Raw genomic sequence first — 27,638 nt, 5'->3', positions numbered from 1 at the left:
CCTCTGTGTGGTAGTTATGCGGTCCATCTCGGGCTATCACTCTCGGAATTCAACCTCCCGAGAGAAGACAACAATTCCTCATCACAACGAGCCATTGACTCAATTAAACACCAAATTCCAATTGACATCACTCCATTAACGAGTTATCCGTCTCTCAATATGAGTTTGAGTCCTTATACCTCCTCAACTTCAACACATCACTCAACTTAAGCTTCCCCTTCGCGCCCCAGCCCGCCTGTCCACTTTCCACATCGGGTCTCACCGCAACGTACCTGTCCCACGCGCGAACGTGTCAGCGATTTTCAGAATCCCCACTTTATAATCAGACCTGGCTTCACAGCTGCACGACATGGCCGAGTCGGGACGAGCTCATGCCCCAGGGGTCACTGCGTATGTTTGAATACTGGGGGAATCACTTACCAACTCCATGCTCGCCGGTCCAGCTCAACGGCACTGATATGCCCCGCCCAGCTATCAAACACCAACCTCAGCGCCCCGAGTAATAACCCCAGATTCTCCTCTTTCTCTGCCTCCGTCTCCTTTATCGTCTTCACCTTTGGTTTCTTCGTACTCTTCTCCTCTGCCTCTGCCTCTCCTTCTCCCCCCACCTTCACAACCCCCCTCCCAAAACTCCTCAACAAATACCCCCTCGCCCCCTCCGGCCGATGAACCGGCATACCCACCACCTGCGCATTCTTCCTCCTCGCATCCTCCAAATCCAACCCCCACAACGCCTCCCCCCGATTAACCACCACTTCATCCCCGGTCTTCCGCAACCGTTCCGCCAGGGCGCCTGATACACAATCCTGCATCAATCGCCACCTGTCCGGTCCCAGCATCGTCCCGCCGAACCAGCGGGTTAGTACCACGAGTGTGTTATCGCCAGCACCGTGCTCGCGGAGGATGCGCAGGATGAGGTTGCCGCTGCCTGTTTCGCCGTCGTCGAAGGAGTCCTCGCGGATGCGGGTCGAAGTAGATCCAGAGCCGGAAGAGGGAGTGAAGAAGTTGGCGCGGGGCGGACAGATGCGGTAGGCCCAGGCGTTGTGGCTGGCCGTTTGGAGGTGGGGGATGTCGTGGAGGAGGGCGTCGATGAGGGCCTTGCGCTGGGAGGGGTCGGTGATGGTAGTGGCGCGGGCGATGAAGGTCGAGTCTTTGAGGGTGATGGGTTGGCTGGTGGACCAGGTGGGTTTGTGGGCTGTGATTGTTAGGGGGTTGTTGCTGGTGGGTGTAGTGATGTGTTGTTCGGTTTTGACTTGTGGTGATGTCACCGTTCTCGTCTCTGCTGCCGACCCTTCACCCCCCTGCCCCTCGCCTGTTGTAGCCGTATCCGTAGCCGTAGTCGTAGTGGCACTCTCCCTCCACTCATAACCCCCCCTCTTCAAAACCGCCACCTCCCTCCCCAACACCTTCACCCTCGGCTGGCCCTCCCCCCACCCTTCCTCCTCCGCACTCGGCCCCCGATTCAACCCCAAACTGACCGCCTTCGACCGCGAATTCGCGCTCACCACCGCCTGGCCCAGACTCAGCCGACTCGACAGCGGCTGGTCGGGCATCGTGTGCCGCAGCGCTTCCACGGCGAACGCGAGCACCAGCGGCGCGCGGTTGGTTTCGATTACGGTGTTGGCGATGCGTTCTTCGTCGAGACATAATGGTAGTTCGAGGGAGGCTTCGAATTCTTGCGGGGTGAGCTCGGCGGACCTGGGCATGAACGGGTTGGTGGTTGTCTTGGTCCGTTTGGGGGAGGTTACTGTGGCGGTTGAGTCTGGTGCTCCGCGTTTGGTGGATGTGGTGGATGCGGCCCGCTTGAGAGCTGCTTTGCAGGCGTTGTGAAGTGGCCGGGCGGCCTTGTCGTCTTTAAGAGCGGCTTGTACCGTTTCTAGGGGTGCTTCGGCGATTTGTTTGATGCTGTGATATGTGAGTACTTCATCTTGTCAACCAAAAAGAAATTAAATAAAATATAGAATTCTCTGTGTCCTACTCCATGCCTGATCCCTCTTTACCAATTCGACAGACACACCATAATAAGAACCTACTCACCTCTTGAGATCGGCCGTCTGGAGGGCCTTGACCTGGCCCATCGCCTGCAGCATGGGGGTCTTGCGGACGATGGTAATAAGCCGCAAGAGCTCTTGCAAGTCTTGCTGAGCTGACATATTCGTTATTTGTTCCCAAGAATCTGTACTGATGAAAAACAACGAGATTGATAGATGGGATGGGATAGAATTGATGTTGTGACACCGTGAACCGGTGGTTTGGGAACGACCGCGACACCCCTGTACCAGGTGCCTGCCAGTCCTTGGCACTCGCCGCGGCAGGCAATTGTGGGGTTGCCAGCCGTGAGGTCAAACATCGGCTCAGTTCATCCAAAAGTTTCACCCCACCAAGTTACTGGAAAGAGTCACTCTTAAATTCACAACAATCCAGGGGAAGCTTGATACCCCCGGACTATCCCAGCAACATGAAGAGGTGACATTAAACTCGCCAAAAACAAAACATTAGGCATCAATTGGACCAGATGCCCAGGATGATCCCCGCTCAAATACCACGGCGAGCATTGCTCGCTCGCCCGAGCTTCACTCCTATCAACAACTCCTCTTCCATATCCCGAGCTTTCACTCTCTCAACTCGACGCGGCGCCCGGCCCCAGCAGGCCATTAAGCTCCAAAACCCCTCAGCACGCCGTCCCCCACCAAATCAGCCACCACAACCATCACCATCACAAACCTCCAAGTCCTCCCCTAAAACCGACTCTCTCGCCAACCTCGTCAACGACAAGAAATGGCCCCTCTTCGGAGCCGGGCTCGCAGCCTTGGGGATAGGCCTCTACATCTCCCTCGTCATAACCACCACCCTCAAGGAGAAGAACTCTCCCCCGGCAACAAAAACACCACTTGATCCCACCCGAACTCCAACATCAACAACAACCACCACAACCCCAGAACCCATTCCCCTAGACCTCGGCCCAGCCCCATCCTCCCCGAACCTCCAACCGCCCCCCACAGGCCTCCCCTCAACCCTCGACACCACGACCCCCACAACCGCCGCCCAAACAGCCCTCGCCTTCGACCGCTCCCTCAACACCCCCGAATGGCTCGGTGGCATCACCACCCTGCGACGTCAACTCGCAGCCCGCGCCCGCGGCCACGTCCTCGAAGTAGCCGTCGGCACGGGCCGCAACCTGAGTTTTTACGACTGGAGCGAGGTCGTGTCTCAGTCCCAGGACGAGGACGAGGCGCGCACGGCGAGGGAGAGGGAGCGGGTTGTGAGGTTGTTGGATCGGCATCGGCTTGGGGGGCCTACGTTGCGGGAGCAGAAGGAGAGAGAAGCTGCTGGGGAGGGGGGGTTCGAGGTGGGGAGTGAGGAGGGGGAGGTGTTGAGTTATACGGGGTTGGATATTAGTGGGGATATGTTGGGGGTGGCGCGGGATCGGATTCGGGAGACGGTGCCGGGGTTGGTGAGGTTGATGAGGAAGAGAAGGTTGGAGGAGATGCCGAGGTTGTTGAAGACGGATGGGGTTGGGCCGGAGGGGTTGGCGGTGGTGGATGCTTTGGATGGGAGGGTGAGGTTGGTTTTGGGGGATGCTGTTAGGGGGTTTCCTGCTCCTCCGCGTCCTGCTCCTCCTCGTTCAGCTTCACAAACACCACAGACACGGACACAGACACAAAAACAACCCACAAAATACGACACAATAATCCAAACCTTCGGCCTCTGCAGCGTCCCTGACCCTACGACCCTCCTCGCTAACATGGCCTCCCACCTACAGCCCAACACAGGCCGCATCCTCCTGCTCGAGCACGGCCGCGGCACCTTCGACTGGATGAACCGGCGCCTCGACACGTCCGCCCCGCAGCACTTCCAAAAGTACGGCTGCTGGTGGAACCGCGACATCGAGAGGCTGGTGGCCGAGGCTGCTGAGAAGGTTCCCGGCTTGGAAGTTGTGCGGTTGGAGCGGCCGGGGTGGTTCCAGATGGGGACGACGTTGATGATTGAGTTGAGGGTGAATCGGGAGAAATAGATGAGATAGCACTGGGGTACCGATACAAGAGGCAAAGCTGGTGGGATTCAGTCAATGAATGTACGAATATTGAGATGGGCAGTTGTAGACGATACACGATACATTCCGTGTAAGAGAATTGCGAAGCTTGATAGCCGCGAGACCACGCTTATTTAACAAATTTTAACTTGGAAATGCGTTTTAGATGGGAGATTGATCGTAAATTTTAACCCGCCGGAATGCGCCCCAACAACCTCGTAGGGCCAGTCATCCTCTAGCTATGCAGCAAATGCCGCAAGCAACCTCAAGATCTCCTCTATGGGTCCTTGTCTGCGCCGCGCCTGTCCCATAAAACACATCGCTCCTGGCGCATACATACCGCCGCCAACCAACTCCAAGACAAGTACCATCGCCGAAAAAAGGGGTGGGCTGTGTAGTCGTACATCAAATACACGCCAGATCTCTTCGATCCAGACGGTCGGGCCTTATTCGGGCCTCTCTTTCCCCGTGAGCGAGTCATCAATCCTTTCCTTTTTCCCGTTCTCCTCATCGTTGTCTCCGAGCTTTTGTCATCCTTTTCCCCAGACCGCCCCCATAGCACCTAAGTCTCCGTTTTTTTCTACCGAGACATCAAACGAGGTGAGAGAAAACGAACAGAAAAGAAATAAGGAATAGAGGAGAGAGATGCTCAGAGGAAAAATAATTCGCAAGGCAAACCACCAACGATGCCACAATTGACCGCCAACCCTCCGTGTCCAGAACGCCATTTTGCAACCCACATCAGCTAAGTCATAAACGCCGTGAACCTAGCCTCGTCTATGGGATGACCTGGCCATGATGAAACCGTAAAGCACAATTTTGTCCGCCGACATAACAACATAAACACTGACAATATGAAAGACAAGAAGGAAAAACAAGAGGAAATTGACACAACACGTATCGCAAGCTGGTGGAACCACCCGTCCAGCCATCACCATCCTACAAAGTGCCACACTCCGGGTAGAGCACACCACAGTAGGGGTTAGACATACCTTGCAAGGGTCCTTGGTCAGGTCGGATCCCCGGCTCAGTAGTCATTCAACAACCCATCAAGCTCGTCGAGCTCAATGCTCTCGGGACTGCGATCCCACTCCAGCATACCCTCAAGTTTGGTCCAATTGTCGAGGTCGCCGTCTTTTCTCCCGAACTGGAGAGGCACGACTGACGGCCGAATCGCCGGACTAGAGACAAAAGCCGCCGAAAACGCGCTCACGGTGCCAAACAGCGAGCTCTCGTCTCTTTCGAGATCCATCAAGCTCGACGTCTGGTCGGCCGCGTGCGCGTTATTCGACGGGGCAGGATCGCCGTGGAGTTTCCTCCTTTGCAGGCCATCCGCCGTCTGAGTGAACTCCTTCTCGTCCTTCTCCAAGGGGGGCGACCCGGCACGGCCGTGACGACCGCTGTGCACCTGGCGCGGCACGTAGAACCCGCGCATGGAAAACGAGCCAATGGGTGTGCTGGGCATGGCGGCATCGTCATCCATGTCGTCGAACTCGGGGCTGGACAGGTCAACCTCGGGGCTGGGGCTGCGCTCGCGCTGCCTCTCCGAATCCGAGTCGTCAGCGGTCATGGACGGGGCGCTTGACGGGCTCGGGGAGGCCATAGTACGGCTATGCGCGAGCTGGCTCAATGGAGAGCCCTGCGTAGTGTCCGGCAGTGGCTGGTGCGCGCAGGTGGTGAGGTAAAAGTATGTGCGCCGGGGGTGAACCGTCTCAAGTTCCTTCGCCAACGGGCATCGCCCGGCTGAAGACCAATCAGACCTCTTCAGGTACGCAGCCAGGCGCGACGAGATGATGGCACACGGGTTCGCAGATCTGCACAAACATTGGTTAATCCTTCAGCTGCTCTTCGTTGGGAGCCAACTCGGGAACAAACTTACTGTTGAACGATCTTCAGTTGTGGCATCAGAATCGCAGCCAGCTCCTTTACCAGGTGCGGGCGATTCCCTGTGCTTTGCAGCTGGATGATGACCGCCTCAACGATCTCGTCATTGATGCTTTTCATGTCGATTGGTTCTGGGTCTGCGCTCTCCTCGTCGCCCATCTCGATGGAGGGGCGCTCGGCCGGGGGTGACGGTGGTGGCGTGTTATCGAACTTGGCATTGTTCTCGCGCTTCTTTGCCATGCGCCCGATTTGAGGCGCATCATCAGAGGACTCGCTGTACGTGCGCTTGAGCCGTTTTGTCGTTGGTTGGGGTTGTTTTGAGGGAGATGCAGGAGAAGCCATGGAGACGGGAGAGGTACTGCTTGAAGAGGCTCGACGATTCGCAGGCGCGCGGCCGGTATGAGACCCAGGAACGTGAATGCCCAGCGAATGCAGCGAGAGCGTCTTGTGACGGGTATTATACGGCCGCATGACTACCTAGGTATACTCGGAGACGGGAAACCAGGAGTAATAATAGGAGGTAAAAATATCAAACGGAAATGCGCCTGGTTTGCAAGTTGCGAGGGGGGAGGAGTCCCTGCTCTGGCTCTGGTCTCGGCTTTTCGGTGGGATGTTGGATCGCCAGGTCTAAATGGGGACAAACACCAATGCACGACTCGCGCCCGTTCAACACTGCACGACAAGCACGGAGGACCCGGGACAGGAAATGGAAAAAATCGTAATGGGAAATAATACGGAAAGAAAGAACCACTCCCGGAGATGATGATGGAGAAAGAGAAAAATAACAGCGAGACGGAGGGTTCGGGAATGGGCAGGGAAGCAGTGGGAGGAGGACCCTTCTCTTCCCAAGAAACTGCCGTCACTTTTTTTTCACCCTTGCCGTTTGGGCGGCTGGAGGGGGTGGCTGCCCGGGAACTGTTTGGGATGATGGAAGGGGCGACGGCTTCGATGCGCAAGAGTCCAGGCTACGGCTGCCAAGCCTCGACGACGGAAGTGGCAGAAGCCAATCACATTTCACGCTTACGACTGGGATGTCCTGGTCCCCCATCCTGAAAGGCGGTATGCCTCCACTTTCTAGAGTCGACTTCCCGATCTGTGTGGCTCCTCACCCACTTGTCCACTTGCCCCATGCAGAATTTGACTGAAGCGAGCTGCGTGCTGCGAGGAAGGCTCGAAGGCATGAAAAGCAGACATGCGAGGAAAGCTGCCTCGCACCGAGGAGACAACCTTCCGAGCGGAGACATCCCACTGATGCCCACATGCGCTGACCCACTCTAAATTTCTCTTGACACACGACATGTTCCGATTCTGGCCAGGAAAGAGCCAATCGACGTGGGCGCGGAACGGCCCAAAGTCGGCTGCGGGCAACAAGAACGCGTTGCTCTGTTTGCCGTCATGACTTTTGATGTTTTCTTTTTTCTTCTCTCCTTGTTTTGTTCCCGGTTTTTTAGCCTGTTAGTTTGGGCTGTGACCGATCAGTGACATCAACAACCCAACCCCCTCCCCCCCACCATCCATCACAAGTTGGAGGGGCCGAGGGGCCGTCACCGGTTGGTACAAACCAGCCGCGCCTTGGGCGCTGGGGTTCAAGGATAGGAAGTAGAGAAAGCTGGCGCGGCTCACCATTCCTGACCGCAGTTCGCAGTACGAATTGAGCGACGGCGCATGATCCGGTTCCGAGTCGACGAAGCGGGGTGTATTTCGGGATTCATCCCTTGAAGTCCCGCAATCCACCAGACGCCGCCTTCCCGAGGCTGTTGCTCCTCCTCCACCGGCTGGCTCACCGCCCAGCTGGCCCCCCTGGAACGTGGCGGCGAACTGGTTCCCCCGGCCACGAAACACCACGCGACAAATAAACGGCGACAATCCGCCGCGCTTTGAGACCGCCGCCACCTTTTTGATCTGCAAAATGACGATTACCCCGCTCTGAGAAAACCAGAACTTCCCTCGTTCTCTTGTCGCATTCAACTCTGGGGCGGTCGAAGCCCAAACAAAAAGGTCGCAAGACACCCGGGCTTCCCTCGTTCGCTTGGGCTTGTTTTTTTTTTTTTTTTTCTCCGTTCCAGCCGCGCTAAAGTTCCATGTTCATCATGTTCCCGTCCGGCCGTTGCCACGACCCACCTGCTGCAGCCTCTTCCCCTCCCCGCCCGACTAGTCCGCTTGCGGTTACCACATCTGAGAAAATGCCGCCAGCCAATTGAAACACTCATATTCCAGACGATTTCTTCTTTCGGCCGATGACCCGCTCAAGCAAGATCCCCGCTCGGACCCTGTGGACGCACGAGCTCGTCCCGTTTCACAGGACCCTTCTTTTCTTTTCCCAATGAAGAGCACATCGGCCCGGGCAGGCAGAAACCCTCCGCTGTCCCCCACGCCAGGACTCACCGCCCGCTTGTCTTTTTGTCACAAGCTCGTAACCTCGTAACCTCGTAAACCAATACAAACACCCGGATCTTGTCCCCATGGGCAGGAAGCTGGCTCGTCACGACGAGAGACATTGTTTGCAACGTGTGTTTTATCTTACCGGGTGGCTGCAGCATATCGACGATCCCACCCCTCTTGTCTTGTCGATGGATCAGATCTCAGAATGGTGTAACCGCGTGAGGGGCTGGAATTTCCCGCTAACAACTGACCACTTACACCATAAGGGCGACCACTCAGCACGGACATGCATGGACACGCAGCAGCCCCTCGGTCGATTCTTGCGTCCCGTGTAGATTGCGGTCAGTCAACCCGTCCGTCTCGACTCTTAGCCCCCCAGACTTGGGGTCGATCAGTTTGTTTGGCTGCACGACATCCATCTCGACTTTGCGCTTGCATCGATTCGCAAACGCCGAGAATTGCCTGGTCTGTGAGAGGTAGGCTTCATGCACGTTTCCGGCGCATGGTTTCTGAGCGCAGATTATTTCGGTGTGTGAACCAACCAAACCCGCAGCGTACAGCACAGTATCGGGAATTGTATCTTGGTGGTCGTTGCACCGTTTAATCTTGTTGGTGATGAGGAGGAAATATTAGATTTCAGCAATGGCGGACGAAACAAGGTGGGATGGAATCGCAATATTTCCAGACCACTCTGTTAATTAACAAAACCCCCTGGGCGGCGAGTTGGGCCGTAATATATCACGAACTACGTTCGTAATTTAGCCCAAATTTCCAAGCGACGTCCATTCTTACCACCGGTTCCAGTGTCACTAAAGAGCCGTTGTTACGAGGATAAGATGATGTCTTCCAAACCTCCCCATTCCAAAAAAAGAGGGGAAAAAAGGAAAAGAACATTCATACATGGAACCAAACAACAAACGCAACCAACCAACCAACAGACATACCATCCCACCACGATCTTTAAGTTAGAGACAATACAGACTCCATCAGCCAAGCCCATACCGAAAATTCCTCGAAAAAAGAAAGGAGGTTGATGGATGTACATCTGTCATGAATCATGCCACTGCTGCTCTCCTGATTTCGGATATCCCCTAACGACTGAACCCAGTCAATCCTCAGCTAACACAGCATGCATCCACATAACAACTCCTGTTTTCACGGCCTAATTAAACCTGAAGAGGACATGTAACGACCTGGGCCCTGATGCTCTACCCTACGATAAAGGGGGAAGTAAATACTATGGTTCAGAACCGTAACTGTGGGTGCTAATGAAGTATAAAAGGGGACCTTTGGAGACACAATGAAAGATTACTAAAAGGGACATGGTAAGAATACGCAATATGTTACACAAAAAGGACGGTCAATAGCAGGGAGGGCCCGGTTGCTTGGTCAGAGCTTAAGATCAACAAACGATAAAAGGTTACATCATTTTTCAGTACATATCGAGGCTGGGTAAACGCGGTAAGGCCATGGTCAGCTACACACCTAAAAGCGATGCGCGGGAAGATAACGCTATAGCCCATCAACATGTATCAGTTACCAAAGATGGTGAGCACGGCCAGTATCAGGGGGGAAAAGTGAATGTTGTGTTGTTCTTACACGGGCTTTAGCTATTATTCACATATCTCAATTTCCCAACAACTTACCATAAACCAAATAATTAAAAGACAAGTCACACTATTTCTCAACGTCATCAAATAAAACCCATTGTTTTCATACAATAACAAGAATACATACAAATGCCCATGTGCTGATCCGATCACCAGATCCATCGCATCAATAAGTCTGTCTCATGGTCCATAGTAAAAAAAGAAGGAAGCAAAAAATAAAAACGATGAGATGAGTGAACGTTTCTCTCTAAGCACAGCAGCCCGCACCGCCCTCCCCACCAACGCCGTTCCCATGATGTGTTGTCATCTAAAAGCGCATGCGCATCAAGAAGAGTAGCAGAAAATGGGAATCAGGGAAAAGAAAAGTTAAAACAAAAAACGAAAACGAAAACGCGGCGCTTCTTCATCGAGTACATGATCCTCCGGGATTAGGTTTTATATTCACATAGCCTTGTTATCGCTCAGCGATCCGGCGAGCCATTTCGAAAAAACCATTACCTCCCCGGGCATTTCGTATTTCCTGCCTGCCTGACTCGTCCCGTCTCATGCGTGCCTCATTATCCTTTGCTCGGCGCCGTTTTGTGTTCGTTGGTTTGGTAAGATGAGAGATAAATCATCAATCGTTTCACCTTCCCGTGTCGTTCATTGAACTGATTCACGGGATGAGGCTGTGGTATTTGTTTGCGGGATGCCATTCGTGTTTGTCTAAGCCGCCGGCCGGAGAAGCTCAGCGAACCGTTGAGCAACCTGTAATTCCAAGGGTTGATTAGTACTTGAAATGCGCTTCACCTTGAGAATGGTTGACATACCTCTGGCGACGACTTGATGAACGGCAAGTCAAAGAAGTGGAAGCTCTCGTTCTTGAGAAGTTCCAAGGTAGTGACCATCAGCCCCCACGGCTGCGGCCAGTACCCGATAACCCTCTCCAGCAGGATGCGTGTAATCTGTTGGCGAATATCCGTCTCCTCCGGGTCCGACATGTCCTGGCCGAAGAGTTCGACCAGCGCGTGGCTGAAGTAGTTTGTGGACGCGTTCGGGAACCGGAGCTCGTTGACCATGCTGTTGAGGAGGTAGTACCTCGCCTCAGGGGAGACCTCGGTCACGAGCATGTGCAGGGTTTTGGCGTCCGACGCCCCAGACACGAAAATCGGCGTCTCGCTCTTCGCGCTCGAGCGGGACACGGCGAAGTGGGCAAACTGCGCGATCACCGCGTCAACGACCCGTCGGTTCACGGCCATGGGGACGTAGCCAAAGCTGGATTCCTCCTGCTCAACCTTGTTGATAGCGTGGTTAATCTGGGCGATGGCATCTTCTGACGGGCCACTCTGCAGCGCGTGCTCGAGAATATCAAGCAGACCAATTTCCCGGAGAAGGCTGGCCGAATCGAACATCGTCGGGGCGGGCTCTCTCATCTCAGGAATCCGATCTGTCTTGAGCCCCGGTTGCGTGGGATCTGTTTGCTTGTCGAACGCAGCCGGTGTGGCGGTAAGAATGAAGTTGACAAGCTGCGTCACGTGCGGCGGCAGGCTTTGGCACAACTCGACGTGGTTTGCGGCGAGGTATTCAGGGAAGTCGTGATGGAGAACGGACAACAACCTCAACGCGCCATGGTACATGCCCTTGGCGAGGGTAGAAACGGAGAGTGGCTTCAACAGTTCGCCGAGGTGCACAAAGAACTGCGTGAGCAGCTTCGTGAATGGTGCCCATCCGGCTTCGTCGTGCAGCCGAAGGATGACGGGGAGGAAGCTGCGATGGATCAGGAGATCGGCCCAGGCGAAGGTGAAGCCGGGGTAAAGTGCCGGCCGGAGATCGTAGAGCCGGTTCGCGAAAGTCAGAATGATCTGCTGGTAATCCCGCTCGGCAAGATGGGGCGCGAGATCCGCCACCTCATGTAGGATGAGCGAGAAGAAACGGAAGAAGACGCGCTGGTTGAAACCATCTCCGCGCTTAAGGTGGTGGTTGTTCAACACCAACACGCCGAGGGACAGCACCGACCCCAAGAAAGCCACACTGCTGGAGTGTTCGCCATCTGTGTGCGATTTGACGAAGATCAAGATCATCCTGACCAGTGACTCGATGGGTTGGTACGCCTCAGTCAACCCGCCACCGGCTTGCAGGGTCTGCTCAAAGCGCTCCACGGATTTATCGAGGGCGTGGCGGGTGAAGAGGAGAAAGTCATCCTTGTTGCTGACGACGCCACGTGAGTGCATCTGCTGGACGAATATCATGGCTGACTTCTCGGTGGCAAAGCGGTTGTTGCACAGGTGAATCCACTCCTCAAACACATAGTCCATCTGGTCGAGCTGGATAGTATCGAGCTCTTGCTGGTTAAGATGAGGAGGCAGCTCCGGTGCCGGGGCGAGGATCTTGGACTTGAACCGTGCCGCGCCCGGAACATCCGGGTCCTCCGTGATCCATGACCATGCCTCTTCCAGGCTGCGCACGAAGTCGGCATAGAGCGCGAGCGGGCTGTCGTTCAGAAGGGTGAGGTCCATAAGTTGCTCGAGGAATGCGATGGTCCCTTCCTTCCTTTGTTGAAGAAGCTTGGCCGTAGCGGCATCGATGCTTCTCCAGTCGAGGAGGTCGGTCGGGAGCAGCGCGTTGATAAGGGGTAGGTTAAGAAACAGCTGTCCGGGCTGTTGGTGGAACAGCTGACGAATCTGCTCGCTGATGATGGGCCCGGCAATCTTGCGCAGTGTCTCGAGGACATGGACGAGGCACTCCAGCACCACATCGCCCTCGGGTTGGCGGAAAAGGAGCTGGGAGATCTGGTTAGCCGCGAATGCCGCGAACTCCTCTGACGTCTGTTGCGTCTTGATGATAAGTTGGACCAAGGCGTCAACGAGATCCAGAACCGGATGCGAGCGAGGAAGGTCGCTGAAGTGCTCCTCGGTAGCGCTTGCTGCCGCGTTGGTTAGTTGCTCGAGGAGCTTGGTCACTCTCTCGGCAATGCTCCTCGAGTCAATCTGGTTGATGCCCGTCTGTCGGCCATTAGTGAGCCCCGCGTGGGCTTGGGGGTAGTGCTGGAGCTGCACTCCCAGGTGAGGCATCGCCGGGGTCTCGGCAGGAGTTGGGATGTTGCTGACGGCACTGAACTGTTCACCGAGGGCCTCGTTTGCGATGGACCTAGCATCAGACGCAGACGGTGCATGCGATGGCCCTGATGACGTGGGGGCTACCCTCGACTGACGGACGAAATCGTCGTAAATCGCCATCTGCTCGGCGTTGAGGCCAGAGAGACTGGGCTGCAGCTTAAACGGATGGGGAATAGTCATTGCCCAGCGGCTCAAGCCATGGTCCATGTAGGGATCCGAGGGCCGCTGGAGGCGATGACGGCGCCGTGCCTCCAGCTCGGGCTCTATCAAGTCTTCGATTTCTGGAATGGCGCGCTCTTCGGCGCACTTCTCAATGATGCTCGAGGCCAAGTCCAGGTTCGAGTTCACACATAGCATGATGATGCCCTCGGGGAGCCCCTGGGGCAGATCTGCAGAGAGGTTGCGCAGATAGTTGGCAAGATTTGCGCGCAGCGGCTCCTTGGACGTGACCAACGCCAGGCTGCCGGCAGTCGACTTGACCATGTTAATGGCAGCCGTCCGCACCTTGCTCTCGTCGGGCTCGGTAGCAAAGTCCTTGCGGACCATCTGGTGGGTGGAAATTGCCGCGATAGTAACGGACCGATCAACGACGGGCTGGATAATATCCTGCAACGCGCGTGTCAAGGCTTGCCGCACAATCTCGTGCAACTTCGCGGCACTGACGACCTCTGTCTGAGGAACCGACAGGTCGGGGCCAAGATCTGGGATGGTGAATGCTGGGTGCGACGAGAGGGGCGCGTTGACGCCGGGCATGCCATTGAGGGACAGGCTCTCGAAATTCTCAAGGACCTCAGGCCCAAGAATATCGCCCATCTCCTGAATAGGAACCCGGTTCAGGATCTCGCCCGAGGGCTCGATAGCCTTATGATCAAGGTTGAGGCCTTTGCAGAGCACCTCGATCTCGAACTTAAGGTTCAGCTTCAGTTCAGCATTATGATAGAGCTCAATCAGCAGATGAATAATATCCATCAACCAAGGATTGGGCGGTCGGAATACGTTGGATGAAGCGCCTTGGATGAGAACTTTGCACACGAAGGGAATCACGACAATGAGCCGCTTGGTGTCGTGCGCCTCGATTAGAAGCTGTTTGAAGGCGATGTGCTTGTGTCTGATCGGTTTGTCGCGTGCCAGGGTAAGAAGCCCCAACCAGCCTCCAAGGTTCTTGAGATGCGTCCGTTCGGTTGAGTTCTGCATGGTCCCTTCTGAGTTCAACATGCGCGAGACACTAATGTAAGTCTCTCGCTGGACTTCAGCCCACAGCGCCTTGTCCTCAAACTGCTTGACGAGCTCCAGGTACACATGGTGGTAATTTGGTTGCATCTTGGCACGCTCCTCTACTAGATGACTAGCAAACCATTGCTGATGTTTGGCTTCGAGCATCTCGCGGATCTCCTTGAACATGGACTGAAGGGTCGTATCAGTGAGGTTGTTGAGCACGAATTGGATTTTTCCCTGGTCGTCTTCGTCGGGGTCCTCAAATGCGGTACCCGGGACAATAGGATCCACGTTGATCGAGGCGAACGGGGGCGGGTGTTGTTCTGCCGCCAAACTATCCTCGAGGTTGCCGTTGGTCAGCGCATCGTGGCCGACGATCCCCGAGTTGGCCAAGCTCGCGCCATTACGACTCCGCGCAAGTTCTTCATCATGCTCTCGCACCACCTCCTCCGCCTTTTTCCACGCTTCGGTGCCTTGCAAGCCGGGAATCTGGAGAAGTTGCGCGCAGAAGCCTGGCCACTCGCGGAGGCGACCGAAAAGCTGCATGAGCGCTTGAAGTCCAAATTTGTACATGGACTCGTCGGGATGGTGGTCTCGAACAGCCTCAAGGATCATACCCAACCCGATTTGGAGGGGGAGGTCGGAGATCAACTTGTGTGAAATGATGCCGCCAAAGAGCACCGCGGTCGTAGCCAACGCCTCCAGAGGGTAGTCGACATAATGCGCGTACTCGTCGAACAGGCCGTGTATCATACACGCAAAGATGTCTTGGTCCAGGGGGTCACGCGAGCGTTTGTACCGCTCCAAGATGTCGACGACGTTGCGGACTTGAATCTCGTCACCGTACATCTTCTTGTAGTGTTCCTCCATCTTGGCGTTGGCCGCGAGCGGGAGAGCGTTCCCTTCACGGCCGTTCTCGTCGATAATGTCGTCAAACCCTTCACCGTAGTTGATCAACCTCGGATAGACGGTGATGCATGTCCGTTGGACCACAATGAGCTCTTGCATGGGCGTTTTGGGCAAGTACCCCTCCAAGATCTGCAGCAGTGCATGGACGGTTCGGACTTGCAGAGTTGTGCTCGCCTTGGCGGGGGATTGGCCTTCCGGAGGACGCTGGTACTGAAGTTCAAAATTGGCTTTGATGAGCAAGAATTGCAGCAATGCCCTGGCCATCTCGGAGCCCCTGTCGAGGTTTCTCTGATTCCATTGCTGCAAATCGAGGTACCCTTCGGCGTGGGCGAGGGCTGTCAGGTCAAGGCCAAAACCAATGGGTAGGTACACGAGCTCATCGAGCCAGTTCTGACGAACGGCATGCTCGAAGATTAACGGAAGACTGATGGGCTTCAGAGCATGCGCATCGATGAGCCGTTGTTTAACCCATTCCTTGTCCCGCCTCCAGAGGCTGTCCATGACGAAGTCAGCCTCGGGCGACCTGGTCAGGAAGTTGTCGAATAGGGACACTAATGTATCCTCGGCCATGCTCGGCCACGGCTTCGGCACCCCAAACGCTGAGACAACGAAAATGGCCAGGTTGAGAACGACCACATCTTGAAAGAGGCGCTTCGCTTCGATGCTTTGCGAGGCGTGCATCGAGTGTAGCGCCACGTTGAAAACGGCAGAGAGGGCCGCTTCGGAGACCAAAGGATGTTTCACAGCGTATGCTGCCGTTTCCCGTATCGGTGTGGGAGACTGCGAGTATTCTTGGACCGTGAATGTTGGCTTCAAGCCCGGAATTGTCGTGGCATCGAGCTGCTCCGGTTTCAACGACGCAAAGGCGCAGATGAAGGATAGCTGAGTCTCCGGGTTCTCCCACTCGCCGCCCCACAAGCGTTGGATATTGAACTCAGTGCTGTCTTCTTGTGCGATCGGCAACAAGGCATTGTATAAGCGTAAGAACTGGGATGACGTGACCCGGGCGCCGCCGTTATCGAAGGCCGACACCACGTCCTGCCACCTAAAGCTATCAGGCAGAATTCGCCTGAGGGAAGCTACGAGAACGGACGGGTTGTGGCGTGGAGTCAGGCTGATGGTCGTGTACATCAGTGAAATTGCTACTTGGTCCTCGCTGAGCTGAATCGTCTTCGGCCGGTTTTGGAGATAGTTGGTGCATGTCTCCTCGTCGAGCGTAAACGAAGCACCGGTGCGGTGGATGTAAAGCGTGAGGGCATTGACTCCTTTGTCGGCCAGCATTCGCAAGAGATCAAGAGCGGCAAGCACCTGTGACGGGGGCGGCTTGGCGTCTGGAGACTGGGCGTATCTATGTTGTACTTTGTGTTCCAGTTCCCGCTTTGCGGCTGCGTTAAAGTTCGGCGGGTGGACCTGGATAAAGCGGTCGACGAGCTCAGCGACAAAATCGGGTTCGAGTTTCGGGTGCTCTCCGTTCGACCGGCTCAAGATGTTAACGAAAGTGGGGAAGTTCGTGGAAAGGATAGCATCGGCTACGTGGAAGATACGCTGGTCAGCAGGTAGTCATAACAGCCGGTCGGCCTATGGTAGCGGGGGAGTTGGTCGTGCCGCGTGCGGCAGGCGGTCCCGATGGTCGTCCACTCACCCCGGGTCTTCAAATCTGATCGCGAGCCCAGTTTGAAGGCGAGTGCCAACAATGTCTTCTGGAGAGCGTCTAGCTGAAAGTGTTCCATGAAGGTGGAAAGGTCAAAGTTGTGGAAAACATCCTCAGTTCCGGTTTCGATAGCCTCTGCGATTTTCCTGGCCTGGGGGAATTCAAGGGATATCTTCCGCATCTCGGCTACTAGCAGGTGGTGGTTCCCTGGGTTCGGCCCCGGCCTGCTCTGGCCGGGGAATATCTGGGAAGCATTTGCGGCCACCAGTCGGGCGAAGTATCTGGTATACACCTCCATGCCGTTTTCATCGAGCAGCTAGAGCGAGATCCGAACGTCAGCAACTAAGGTAGCTCAAAGGGAGAGAGGTTGATAGCTTCGCCGTCCGGGGGTGACAAGACAAGTGGGGCGGCAGAGGAAGGTGGAGGATTGAGGCTGCAACGAAGCCAACATGACACATGCCACACCCACACGCGACATGGTGTTGTTCACATTACCTTTCGCAGGGACTCAATTTGTGACTCCCACTTGTGGGGATCGTCCTTGTCCTCCTTGATGGTACTTAGCAGCAGGTAGACCTGGGCGACTGCGATCTTGGTCAGGGAGTTGGACCCAGTGGGGCTGCTGGTGCTGGGGCTGGCGGCCGCACTCAGCGCACTCAGCGCGCCGGCGTGAGACGGATGAGGAGAATGGGCGGTGCCAGTGGAGATGGGCTGCGCTACTGGGCTCGGCGAGAAGGTTCCCAGTCTGGGTTGGGAGACCATGGATTACCAGGACGTGGAGGGGGAGCGGAAGGGTAAGACTGCTATCCCCTGCCGGACAGAGCCACTTCCTCTCTCTGTATTCGGGGTGGAATTGTGCACGAGGCGCGGGACAGGGACGGACTTGTGCCTGGTCGCGGGGAAATCGACGAAATCGGGTGCGGGCGATGTTTCGGCGGCGGGTTGCGGGCGTCGGCGACGAAACGGACAGGTCGAGGTGTCGGTCGGTCCGTAGGCGACGGGGAGCGGGCGAGCGATCACGGGTTTCGATGGATTGGTTCAAGGTTGGGTGCTTGAATTTGAGTGGTGCAGGAAGGCCTTTTTTGGCGTCTGAGGTGCGGAAAGAAATGGGTCGCTGGAGCTCCCGACTTGGCTGGGCTGTGTGGTGGGCTAGGGTCTGTGCTTCTATGCTGTTTCGCTGTGTTCTGGCATTTGCATTCTTTGGAAGTGGCCGCTGCCTCAAGAATGCGGTGCACAGACCAAATGTGGGTGGGATAGGCACAGGCTCGCTAGGCTCGAGCGACGCTGCGCGCAGCTTCCTTTACAAAATAACTTGAGACTTGATATTTCGAATTTATCTGACTATCTATCTGCCTGGTAGATTTGATGTCAATAATTTCATCCATTCTGCCTGGGATGGCAGGGCGCTGGATGAAACTTCATATTGCGCAACGTACGCCCCACCAAAGATTCGAGGACAATGGATGGAATGCCTCCTGGAGCTTAGTACATAGTAACTAACTAACGAATCTAGTTTCCAGTTTACAACGTCGAGTTACGCAGGGATCCATTTTACCATACCGCACGACATTGAGCTCACTGGGCTCCTAGACGTCGATCTTTTTATCATGAACTATTTACGCCTTTCTATTGCATCTCTACGTAAGGTAACAAAGCTAAGTAAGCAAAATAGTTGACAGCATGTTTTCTAGGACTCGTAATTGACTTTTCTGTTCGCCGGCTTGACCCCTCCACACGAGGAGGATGATTCGTCGTTGAGACAGTCTCAATGGTCCTGTGATGAAGAAAGCGGCTGCCCGACCGAGCTGCTTGCCCAGCTTGCCCAGCTCGTTTGCAGGAGCACTTGGTCTCGGCAGGCTGACAAGACAGAAGCAGAAAGGCACTGGATCGCCCTGTAGCCTTCCATCAAGCTGCTGGTTTAATTTAGCGCACCCCATTTTGGACTCTGAGCTCCGGACCTCAGCCAATGGAGAGAGCCCATGTTCGAATCCTTGACCCCCCCAAGACCCATGATCACTCCTCCAAATCTCGCTGCGAGCAGCGCGGCCCGGCATGGCCTCAACCGCGACCGCCGCCTTGCCGCGTGCTGCCGTGTGCTGCAGCTGGGGGATTGCCCTTGGCGACCGGGGGAAACTTTCGGCAGACCAACGCGCGGAGGAAGTCACTTGGACAGTTTCTTCCTTTGCTCTTCTCGACTCCGTAAATACACATCCTTAGTTGCTTTGTTTTGATCAGGACGGAGCTTGCTCCCTCGCGCTCGACCTCGCCCGCAGAGCTTCGAGCCGGCACAGCCAACCCGCCAACGGGATTTGATGGAAGAAGACAACAATCCCAGCCATTCGGCCGGGAAGGGTCAGGCTCCTCCATCAGCAGCAGAGACGCCGCAACCACTGACAGGGGATGCCCTTGCTGCTGCCACTGCTGCTGCTGCCGCTGCTCATATCGAAGTCCGAGATTTTTCTGTGCCTCGCCTCTCTGAAGATGGGACTGTACCTAGAGAGCAAGGAGGCGAGTCCCAGGAGGCTCTAGGTCACTTGCCCCCCACGCTACCCGCCGCTGCAGACCCAGGCCCCGGGTTCGTTGGCGTCGACGGCGACGTAGGTGGCACCGGCCATAATGAAACGGAGGTCGATGTTATTGCTGTGCCCTGCCCAGGTGCTGATCCGGTCAACACCTGGACGTATTCTCAAGATCTTTGGCCCGAAACGGATATTCCAGGCGAGGTTGGGTCGCGCACCTCGCTACGTATCCGTGGCCCATGGGTTACGAAGAATCTGAGGCGGGCAGCCAGCATTGCGCGGGTCTTCCTTTACAGGCACCGCGAACTGGAAGATGGCATGTCATTGGAGTCTTTGGCCAAAGACCTGTTGGACCAGGTTGAACAGATGCGGAAGGGAGTGGTGGGTTTATCCGGCCATTTTTGGATTGTCTCAATGAACCACTGAGCGAACTGACACGCTTGCCCAGGTTGCCCGTCCTCTGTTCTTCATCGGCCATAGCATTGGCGGTTTGGTCATAAAGTACGCGTTGGCCAACGCACACCGTTCGGGACGGTACCAGGCTATCGTCGATAACTGTCATGGAGTGACCTTCTTTGGTGAGACGACCCTCTGCACGGTTTAAACTCTCCCGGGGCTAACCCCTTAAAAGGCACGCCACACCAAGGTTCGAGTTACATGTCCATGTCGAATCTCAAAGAGAGTATCCGAGATCTTCTCCACCTTCAGTCAACGCTTCCCCAGTCACTAACCGATGAGATCAACGTCCGCAACTTGAATCTCGTTGGACTACACGATCAGTTCGTCGACATGGCGAGCGAGTTCCGTCTTTGGTCATTTTACGAAACACGAGAGTCAATGCTCTCTGGTGCCGCTGCCGGCTTTTCTGACGAGGTCCAATTTGGGGCTCCTTTGGTATCCGTCAAGTCTGCCCTGCTGGACGTCTGGCAGGAAGACGTCTACGCGGTGGACAGTGATCATGCCCATCTTGCTGCGTTCGGGCCAAACAATGTGCGCATTATGGATTCCTATCTCGACGAGTTCGCCCGGGCCATTGAGAAGGCAGCAAGGCTGAATCAGGCCTACCGACACACCCCGCTGCATGTGCGGTCTCTGGTCAAAGTCGAGATCATCGGCTTTTACGAAGACCCGGACACCATGGAGCCAACGCCCGGACAACAGGGTTGCGGAGAGCCGGGGTCTGTTATCCGGCTGTATTCTATCAAGTATCCCTTCAAAGAATTTCTTAAGAACGGACCAGACCGCTGTTTGAGCGAACGGCTTCATGGGGGACTCAAGAAACGGTCGAGCCGTCGCGGAGTTGGCGTTGCCCCCAAGGCATCCGCTTCGAGTAAGGAGCCACAGTGGGAAGGCACCGGCCTCGGCCTTTCTTCCGATGCTGCGGAGACGTCACAGGGTTCTGGAGGGCTTGTATCGTCTCCTGAAATTGTCATCACGTCCGCGTCCGCACAAGAGAGACCGCCGTTGCTCAGGGTGCCGGCGCAGTCGGAACCGTCATTCCGGCCTCCGAGCCCCGAGAGCAATGCTAGTGTCAGCACCACCATGTCGGACCCGGTCCTGCCGTTGTCGTACGGTGGAGAGTTTGCTGGGGAGGATGCACATACCATCGATTTATTAGCACAACAACAGGCAAAACTCCTGCTGAAACAGCATGGGCTCACGGCCAACGTTGGCTTTTCCCGGCCGACGCAGTCTCGGAGAAAGTTTATGTGGGTGCACATACCCTTCAACAATCCCGTTTGGGTCAAGGTAGGGGATATTTCAGGAGCCGCGGTGTGATACCCCTTGTGCGCCAATGCTAAGGATCTGTTTCATAGGAAGTCTTTGCCACATTGGGAAGAACCCAGGGGCTAGATTTCTCACGACTTTTTGACTACGACAATTGGGTATCCAAACAGGTACAGAATCGCAATTCCGACTCGCAACCGGCGTATCTCAAGGCCATATGCAAGTATCTCTCGGCCGCAGACCGGCTAGCGTCGCCGCGCGTCCCTTCGCCCTTGTTTGGGCCCGTCAACCTTGGCATTACGCCCAACTGTCTCTATCTTTACCTTCCGTACCTCCACTTCGACACATATCAGAGCATGATTAGACGGAGGAAACTGATCGCGAAGCGTCGAAGCCACGGGAGAGCCAAGCCGGTCCCCCAATGGGTCGAGCAAGAAACCCTTGAGCTCAAGATGATTTGGGACTACATCGGATTCGACCCTCCCCTGAACTGCCGCCGGACCCTGGACCAGTTTGGGCACCACTCTCTCAGGGACACCAACTCTCGGGATGATGATCAGATGTTGTACAAACTTACCAAGAAAGACTCACCGGTGCCTTGGGGCTTGTCCAAGACTGGTGATACAGAGCACCCTCCGGCGGGGTACTCAATGTCGTCAATGAAGGGATCATCATCAACTATTTATGAAGGCGCCGATGAGTCCGGCGTCGAAGGTGGGGCTCATTTGAAAGATGGCCATGTCTTGGTAGTCGATCAATTATGGCTCTGGTCGGTTGACATGAGTGAGCTTTCTCTTCTTTTATTTTCTTTTTCCCTGTTTTCTCTACTGCTGCGGATCATGAGTTGCAAATACTAACTGGCACCAGCGACTCTCGTGACATTCTTTTCGAAGCGAGAATCGAACCCCACAGAAGGGACACTTTTCCAGCAGGCGGACCTACGCAGTAGCATATACAACGAGCTGAACGGGGATCTCACAGGAAGGACGGAGAACACGCTGGACTTGGCAGCGTTGATCGTGTGGCACTCCGTCACGGTCCTTCTCGATAGGTCCACACACCCCGATCTAGAGATCTTCCGCATCTTTGACGAGGCTATTGGGATGCTCGTATGTTCTGCAACAGCCATTGCCACCATGAGAATTCCCTTCGCTGACTCGGTGACTCTTCTAGGCCGAACGAATGACGCTAAATATGAAGCAATTCAGGATCAACGCACTGGACATGGAGGCGGATGACGATGACGATGATGAGGACTCTGATGATTCGGACGCTGAAGGGGAAAGCCCCGCGGCGATTAAGAAACGCCACAGGCGCGAGCTCGAGCGGTCCGAACGTGAGAATAGGGAAAATACATCGGCTCTGCTGGAACTCCGTGACCTCGAGGACGAGTTGTCGACACTGCAAAAGCTGTTCGAGATGCAGGACTCAACGGTCCGCCAGATGAAGGAGATCTACACTAGCAAGGAATTCAACGAGATGACCAAGGCTGGGCAGGATCACCTGGATGAGGCGCTCGAATACCTTGACGACTTCAAGCAGCAAACTACCGAGATGCTCAAGCGGGTAGAGACCACGAGGAACGATGTAAGCTCACCCTTCCCAAGTTTCGACCACACCGTCCCTTAACAAGACGGAATGTTAACCTCGCCACAGTACGAAAAAATGCTAGAGATGGTCCAACGCCAAGCCCAAGTCGACGAAGTTCGCTGGTCACGCCTACAAGCCGAGCTCGCCTCCAGCCAAAACCTCTCGGTGATGATCTTCACCACTTTCACCGTCATCTTCCTCCCCCTAACCTTCTTCACGGGCCTCTTCGGCATGAACACAATCGAATGGCAAGACGAGCGGATCCCCAGCCTCAAGCAAATCGGCGCCATCTCCTTACCCGCATCCGCCTTACTCATCGTGGTCTCCCTCGTCGCCGCCTTCAGCTGGCGTGTGCAGAGCGCGTTCAAAGCGACGTACCGCGGCTTGCGCACCTCGTGGAAAGTTATCAAGGGCGCCTACGCGGACCGGTTGGAGCCGGAGTCACGGAAGGAGGCGAAGCGCATGCGGAGGGAGGAGAAGAAGAGACGGCAGAAGGAGGCGAAGATGGCACAGGATGATGAGAGTTATGATTTCTGGGCCATGGTGAAGAGGCAGCAGAGGGCGGTGAGATACCAGATTCCAGAGCAGAATGTTAGTGGGTTGACGCCGGCGAATGTTTACTTGAGGAGGTAATCAGGTAATCGATGAGCATGGGATATGTACTCGTCCTGTAATGTTGGATATGTGGCGGAATTCTTGTCCACTTGAATTGATGTGGTTATGACATAGTCAAAGGACAATGGGTTGGGACCAGACGTTCTTCGTCATTTCTTCGTTTCTTGAATTTTTTATGTTGAACCATACTTTTGTACAACACAACCCGCTTGACTTATTCCTCTCGGATTGTGGAACGAGAAGTTGAAGACACCATGGACACCTTACCGAGGCCTCTTCCACCGCTTAACCCACCCGAGCTCGGCTTTCCTCGGGTAAGCGGGGACCAGCTCACGGCTCAGAAGCTCCGCTTCGGCGGGCGCACGGACCAACTTTCAAATGCCAAAAAGTCAATTGGCGGGCCACCGGTGGTGAAAAACGTCATTTTTTGGAAACTCGGGAAGACTCACTCACACACAAATCCACACCCCGGATCAACAGAAACAAAGTGGAGGGATAACGGGGCCCTGAACTCGTGACACAAGTGTTATATTAGCGTGGACGACGAAGTTGGCCCCTGGAAATTGTTGTGGTACTGTACACAACACATCAACCCCTCCATCGCGGGGTGGTCAATCCCTCTCGCTCCTTTTGTCCCTCTTGTTTCTTTTCGTCTCCTGTCCTCGCCCTGTCTAAGTGCAGCCAGCAACCATGTCGGTTTCAGCACGTCTCACAACTGGCCTTTGCCGAAGGGCCGCGGCATGCCCCGGATCAACAACACCAATAACACGACTCCAACATACCTCCGGCGTTCGGAATCTATCCCTGGCCTCCCGCGGCCGGTTACGGCCCACCACCAATGTGCGTGCGATCAATAGCCGGAGCGCATTCCTTGCCGCACGAACAACAACAGCAACACCAAGGAGGTGTTTGTCCACCACACCAGCCCGACAATACGCCGAAGCAGACGAATCTTTCGACCCAGCCACCATCGACCGCGAAAGCGACGAAGTCGACGTCTGCATCATCGGCGGTGGGCCCGCGGGCCTGTCAGCCGCCATCCGACTGAAGCAGCTCGCCAACGCGGCCGGGAATGAGGACTTCCGGGTGCTGCTGCTGGAGAAGGCCGGGGAGGTCGGGGCGCATATTCTCTCAGGCGCTGTCATCCAGCCGACGGCGATTAACGAGCTGATTCCGGAGTGGCTTGATGAGGCGAACGAGAACCGGTTCACGGGGGCGACGCCCGCGGGCAAGGATAGCATGCGGTTTCTGACGAAGAGCATGTCGATTCCGCTGCCGACGCCGCCGCAGATGCATAACCATGGGAATTATATTGTTAGCTTGAACGAGTTTACGAAATGGCTGGGGGAACGCGCTGAGGAAGTTGGTGTGGAGGTGTATCCTGGGTTTGCTGCTAGCGAGGTGCTTTACCAGCCGGATGGGAGCGTCAAGGGCGTGGCGACCAATGATCTGGGTATTGCGCGGTCTGGGAAACCGAAGGATACGTTTGAGCGGGGGATGGAGTTCCACGCGCGGGTGACGCTCTTTGGTGAGGGATGCCACGGCAGCTTGAGCAAGCAGGTGATCAAGAAGTTCGACTTGCGCAGCGAGTCCCAGCACCAGACGTATGCGCTGGGGATTAAGGAGGTTTGGGAGGTACAGCCGGAGAAGTTCAAGAAAGGCGAGATCACCCATTCGATGGGGTGGCCGTTACCATATGACACCTACGGCGGCGCTTGGATGTACCACTTCGGTGACAACCTGGTTAGCATTGGGCAGGTGGTTGCGCTCGATTATCCCAACCCGTGGCTGTCGCCCTACGGCGAGTTCCAAAAGCTCAAGCAGCACCCGCTGTACCGCGACGTGCTGGAAGGTGGCAAGTGCATCTCATACGGCGCGCGCGCGCTCATCGAGGGAGGGTTCCAGTCGATCCCTAAGACCGCCTTCCCCGGCGGTGCCTTGATTGGCGACTCGGCCGGGTTCGTCAACGTCCCCAAGATCAAGGGCACACACAACGCGATGAAGTCGGGCATGCTGGCGGCGGAGGCCGCCTGGGAAGCACTGCGGGAGAGCTCTGACGATGGCTCCGTCTTCCTGTACGCATACGAGGATGCCCTGCGCCGATCGTCGATCTGGGAAGAGCTCGGCGAAGTCCGCAACATGCGGCCCTCTTTCCACACCAAACTCGGCCTTTACGGTGGCATGCTCTACTCCGGGCTCGAGGCCTTCATCCTCAAGGGCCGCGTGCCGTGGACACTGCGCCACAAGACCACCGACCATGAGGCGACCAAACGGGCCGATCAGTCCAAGAAGATCGAATACCCCAAGCCCGATGGCAAGCTTACGTTTGACATCCTGACCAGCGTCTCGCGCACGGGGACGAACCACGAGGAGGACCAGCCGGTGCATCTGCAGGTCAAGGACTGGGACAAGCACACAGCCGAGACCTGGCCGGCGTTTAAGGGCCTGGAGAACCGGTTCTGCCCGGCGGGTGTGTATGAGTATGTTGAGGACGCCTCCAAGCCAGAGGGCGTGCGGTTTCAGATCAATGCGCAAAAGTGAGTCTCTCGAACCACCCCTGGGCCACTAACGAAGTCTTCGTAACTGACAAACCCCCGTGTTAGCTGCATCCATTGCAAGACTTGCGACATCAAAGCCCCCAACCAAGACATCAACTGGCAGGTACCCCAGGGCGGCGAAGGTCCCAAGTATTACATGACCTGAGGGGGCAGTTGGCGTGAGTGCTTCTAGTTAGTGACCTTTATTCATTGGTCCTTAACATGTACATACCAAACGGCGTACATCGGGAAGGTAAAAAAAGAGAGGGCAATCGTGGCGGTGGTGCTTTGAGGCGACACCGATTCAACACTATTTTGAGCATTGTACGTAGGGCGATTATGCATATATCCGATATCCGTTGAGTTTGCAGGCGTTAGAAGTTGGCTTCCGAGTTGGCAAGAATGTTTGTTTGGTCATGAGGATGTTCAAGGCTGCCACGAGCCTTGGGCCGAATGCGTTGGTTTGTTTGGTCGGAGACTTCTTCAAACGCCGGAAAAGGAAATTGCTGGGAAGTGCTGGACAAAGGACAGACCTCGTTGGACAGCAGGCCGTTCCCGCAACTTCAGCCTGGCCCAAGGCCAGGTGGGCGAGAAAGTCCGTTGCGCAACTCATTCCGGGCGGGTGGTAAGATACGGATAGTCACTTCAAGGCCAAGGGGGAAACTTCCTGTGTTTGCAGCACTAAGTTCCAGTGGAGGATTTCGAGCGGCACGCTCTGGCGCGTTCTCCTGTTGCAGTGCCATCGTTCAGCAGTTTTTTCTCGCATTTGCAATCTTCGCCCAGCCGTGTGCCGCAACCGGCGAGAATGAAGCACAAGGCGAACGCGTCGCAATTGAGGGCGCGCCCATGGGACGGGAAATGAAGACAAGCAGGGTGGACCAATCAGCTTCTGGTCCGCGCAAGTCGCCATCTCCTTCCAACAGATGGCGACCAGGAAGGGCTCGTCGCCGAGCGCGATGCAACGGATGCCTGGCAGGTCCTTCGTGACCTTGCCGTTCTTTCTGAGGCGATTGTGATAACCTTTTCATGTCAACAGCCGTTGACGCTTTGCGCATCGTGGCTTCATGCCTCATCAGTTCAGGCATGATTTTCGTTGAGGGCTTGAAGCGCGGGACATGCGATCCCCGCACCTGAAGCGCTGCGGCACTTCAGCACTTTATGCAACCCTGCGGCTGACAATGTGGAGGGCCTGTTGGGCCGGCGTGTTGGGGAGGAGAAACGGCCGCCGCTGTTGTGCGAAGGAGGGGCGTTGGGCAGAAGGGAACGCGACACGGGAAAACAACACCCAACCGACCGCTTGCCATCTGCGGTTTCCTTTGCATGGCCAGCGGGTTTGAACAAAGAAAGCATCATTTCCATCCGTTTGGTTTGCGATGCGGCAGCGGCTAACCGCGGTGCGGGTGTTGCTTTCTTCGTCGTTCAAAGCCAGATCTCAGGAGGGGGGTAAATGAGTCATTGGCAAGGCTGGAGGGAGGGTGAGGAGAGGTGGTGAGCCAACTGAGAGGCAAGTCCTGCACGGGCGGGCAACTCCCTGTTTCCGCCCCCTTCCATGTACCGGTACCTCTGTCCCGGGGGTGGCGCTTGACACACTCATACCCTGGCAAACAGGGCACGGCCGCCATGCACTCAGTTAAGGGAGGGGCTGCTGCGACACGCCAGATATTGATGAGAAATGCGTCAGATATTTATCGAGACGTAAACCGACGATTGAGTTCGCGCAAGGCCTACGATGCGGTGGCCTTTTGGTGCTCGGAGATAGTCTGGCGTCCGCGGTGGAGAGACGGGAAGCGGGTCCAAGTCAGCCAGCTGGGCAATTGCGATTTTGTCCAACGCAACTGGCCCGAGGTCGGCCAAGCTTGCGAACTGGCAG

The 27,638-nt window shown here is 55.7% G+C and overlaps 6 protein-coding genes across 6 annotated transcripts; 3 read left to right on the top strand and 3 right to left on the bottom strand.

The window, feature by feature from the left end:
* Window positions 1-154: 154 nt before the first annotated feature.
* C8A04DRAFT_35975 (uncharacterized protein) lies at window positions 155-2,153 on the bottom strand (the record flags this gene model as incomplete). Its single annotated transcript, XM_062783363.1, has 3 exons — window positions 155-272; window positions 421-1,905; window positions 2,038-2,153. The coding sequence occupies 3 exons, from the start codon at window positions 2,151-2,153 to the stop codon at window positions 155-157; spliced, it is 1,719 nt and encodes a 572-aa protein (XP_062638632.1).
* Window positions 2,154-2,524: 371 nt separating this feature from the next.
* C8A04DRAFT_10814 (uncharacterized protein) lies at window positions 2,525-4,015 on the top strand (the record flags this gene model as incomplete). Its single annotated transcript, XM_062776727.1, has 1 exon — window positions 2,525-4,015. The coding sequence occupies one exon, from the start codon at window positions 2,525-2,527 to the stop codon at window positions 4,013-4,015; it is 1,491 nt and encodes a 496-aa protein (XP_062638631.1).
* A 1,045-nt stretch (window positions 4,016-5,060) lies between these two features.
* C8A04DRAFT_10791 (uncharacterized protein) lies at window positions 5,061-6,388 on the bottom strand (the record flags this gene model as incomplete). The annotated part of the gene is made up of 2 exons (XM_062776717.1): window positions 5,061-5,847; window positions 5,913-6,388. The coding sequence occupies 2 exons, from the start codon at window positions 6,386-6,388 to the stop codon at window positions 5,061-5,063; spliced, it is 1,263 nt and encodes a 420-aa protein (XP_062638630.1).
* Window positions 6,389-10,614: 4,226 nt separating this feature from the next.
* On the bottom strand, window positions 10,615-17,541 carry C8A04DRAFT_27019 (CCR4-Not complex component, Not1-domain-containing protein; the record flags this gene model as incomplete). The annotated part of the gene is made up of 4 exons (XM_062780137.1): window positions 10,615-10,656; window positions 10,719-16,657; window positions 16,771-17,095; window positions 17,275-17,541. 4 exons carry the CDS (start codon window positions 17,539-17,541, stop codon window positions 10,615-10,617), a joined length of 6,573 nt encoding a protein of 2,190 aa, XP_062638629.1.
* Window positions 17,542-19,091: 1,550 nt separating this feature from the next.
* Window positions 19,092-23,249, top strand: C8A04DRAFT_10796 (uncharacterized protein; the record flags this gene model as incomplete). The annotated part of the gene is made up of 7 exons (XM_062776718.1): window positions 19,092-19,679; window positions 19,747-19,876; window positions 19,930-21,047; window positions 21,116-21,809; window positions 21,894-22,135; window positions 22,200-22,613; window positions 22,683-23,249. The coding sequence occupies 7 exons, from the start codon at window positions 19,092-19,094 to the stop codon at window positions 23,247-23,249; spliced, it is 3,753 nt and encodes a 1,250-aa protein (XP_062638628.1).
* Window positions 23,250-23,921: 672 nt separating this feature from the next.
* C8A04DRAFT_35970 (uncharacterized protein) lies at window positions 23,922-25,934 on the top strand (the record flags this gene model as incomplete). The annotated part of the gene is made up of 2 exons (XM_062783362.1): window positions 23,922-25,768; window positions 25,835-25,934. 2 exons carry the CDS (start codon window positions 23,922-23,924, stop codon window positions 25,932-25,934), a joined length of 1,947 nt encoding a protein of 648 aa, XP_062638627.1.
* Window positions 25,935-27,638: the final 1,704 nt, after the last annotated feature.

The sequence above is a fragment of the Dichotomopilus funicola genome, assembly GCF_033296635.1.
Source record: "Dichotomopilus funicola strain CBS 141.50 unplaced genomic scaffold C8A04scaffold_17, whole genome shotgun sequence".
Taxonomy (NCBI): Eukaryota; Fungi; Ascomycota; class Sordariomycetes; order Sordariales; family Chaetomiaceae; genus Dichotomopilus; species Dichotomopilus funicola.
This window is presented reverse-complemented; position numbering and strand designations above follow the sequence as displayed.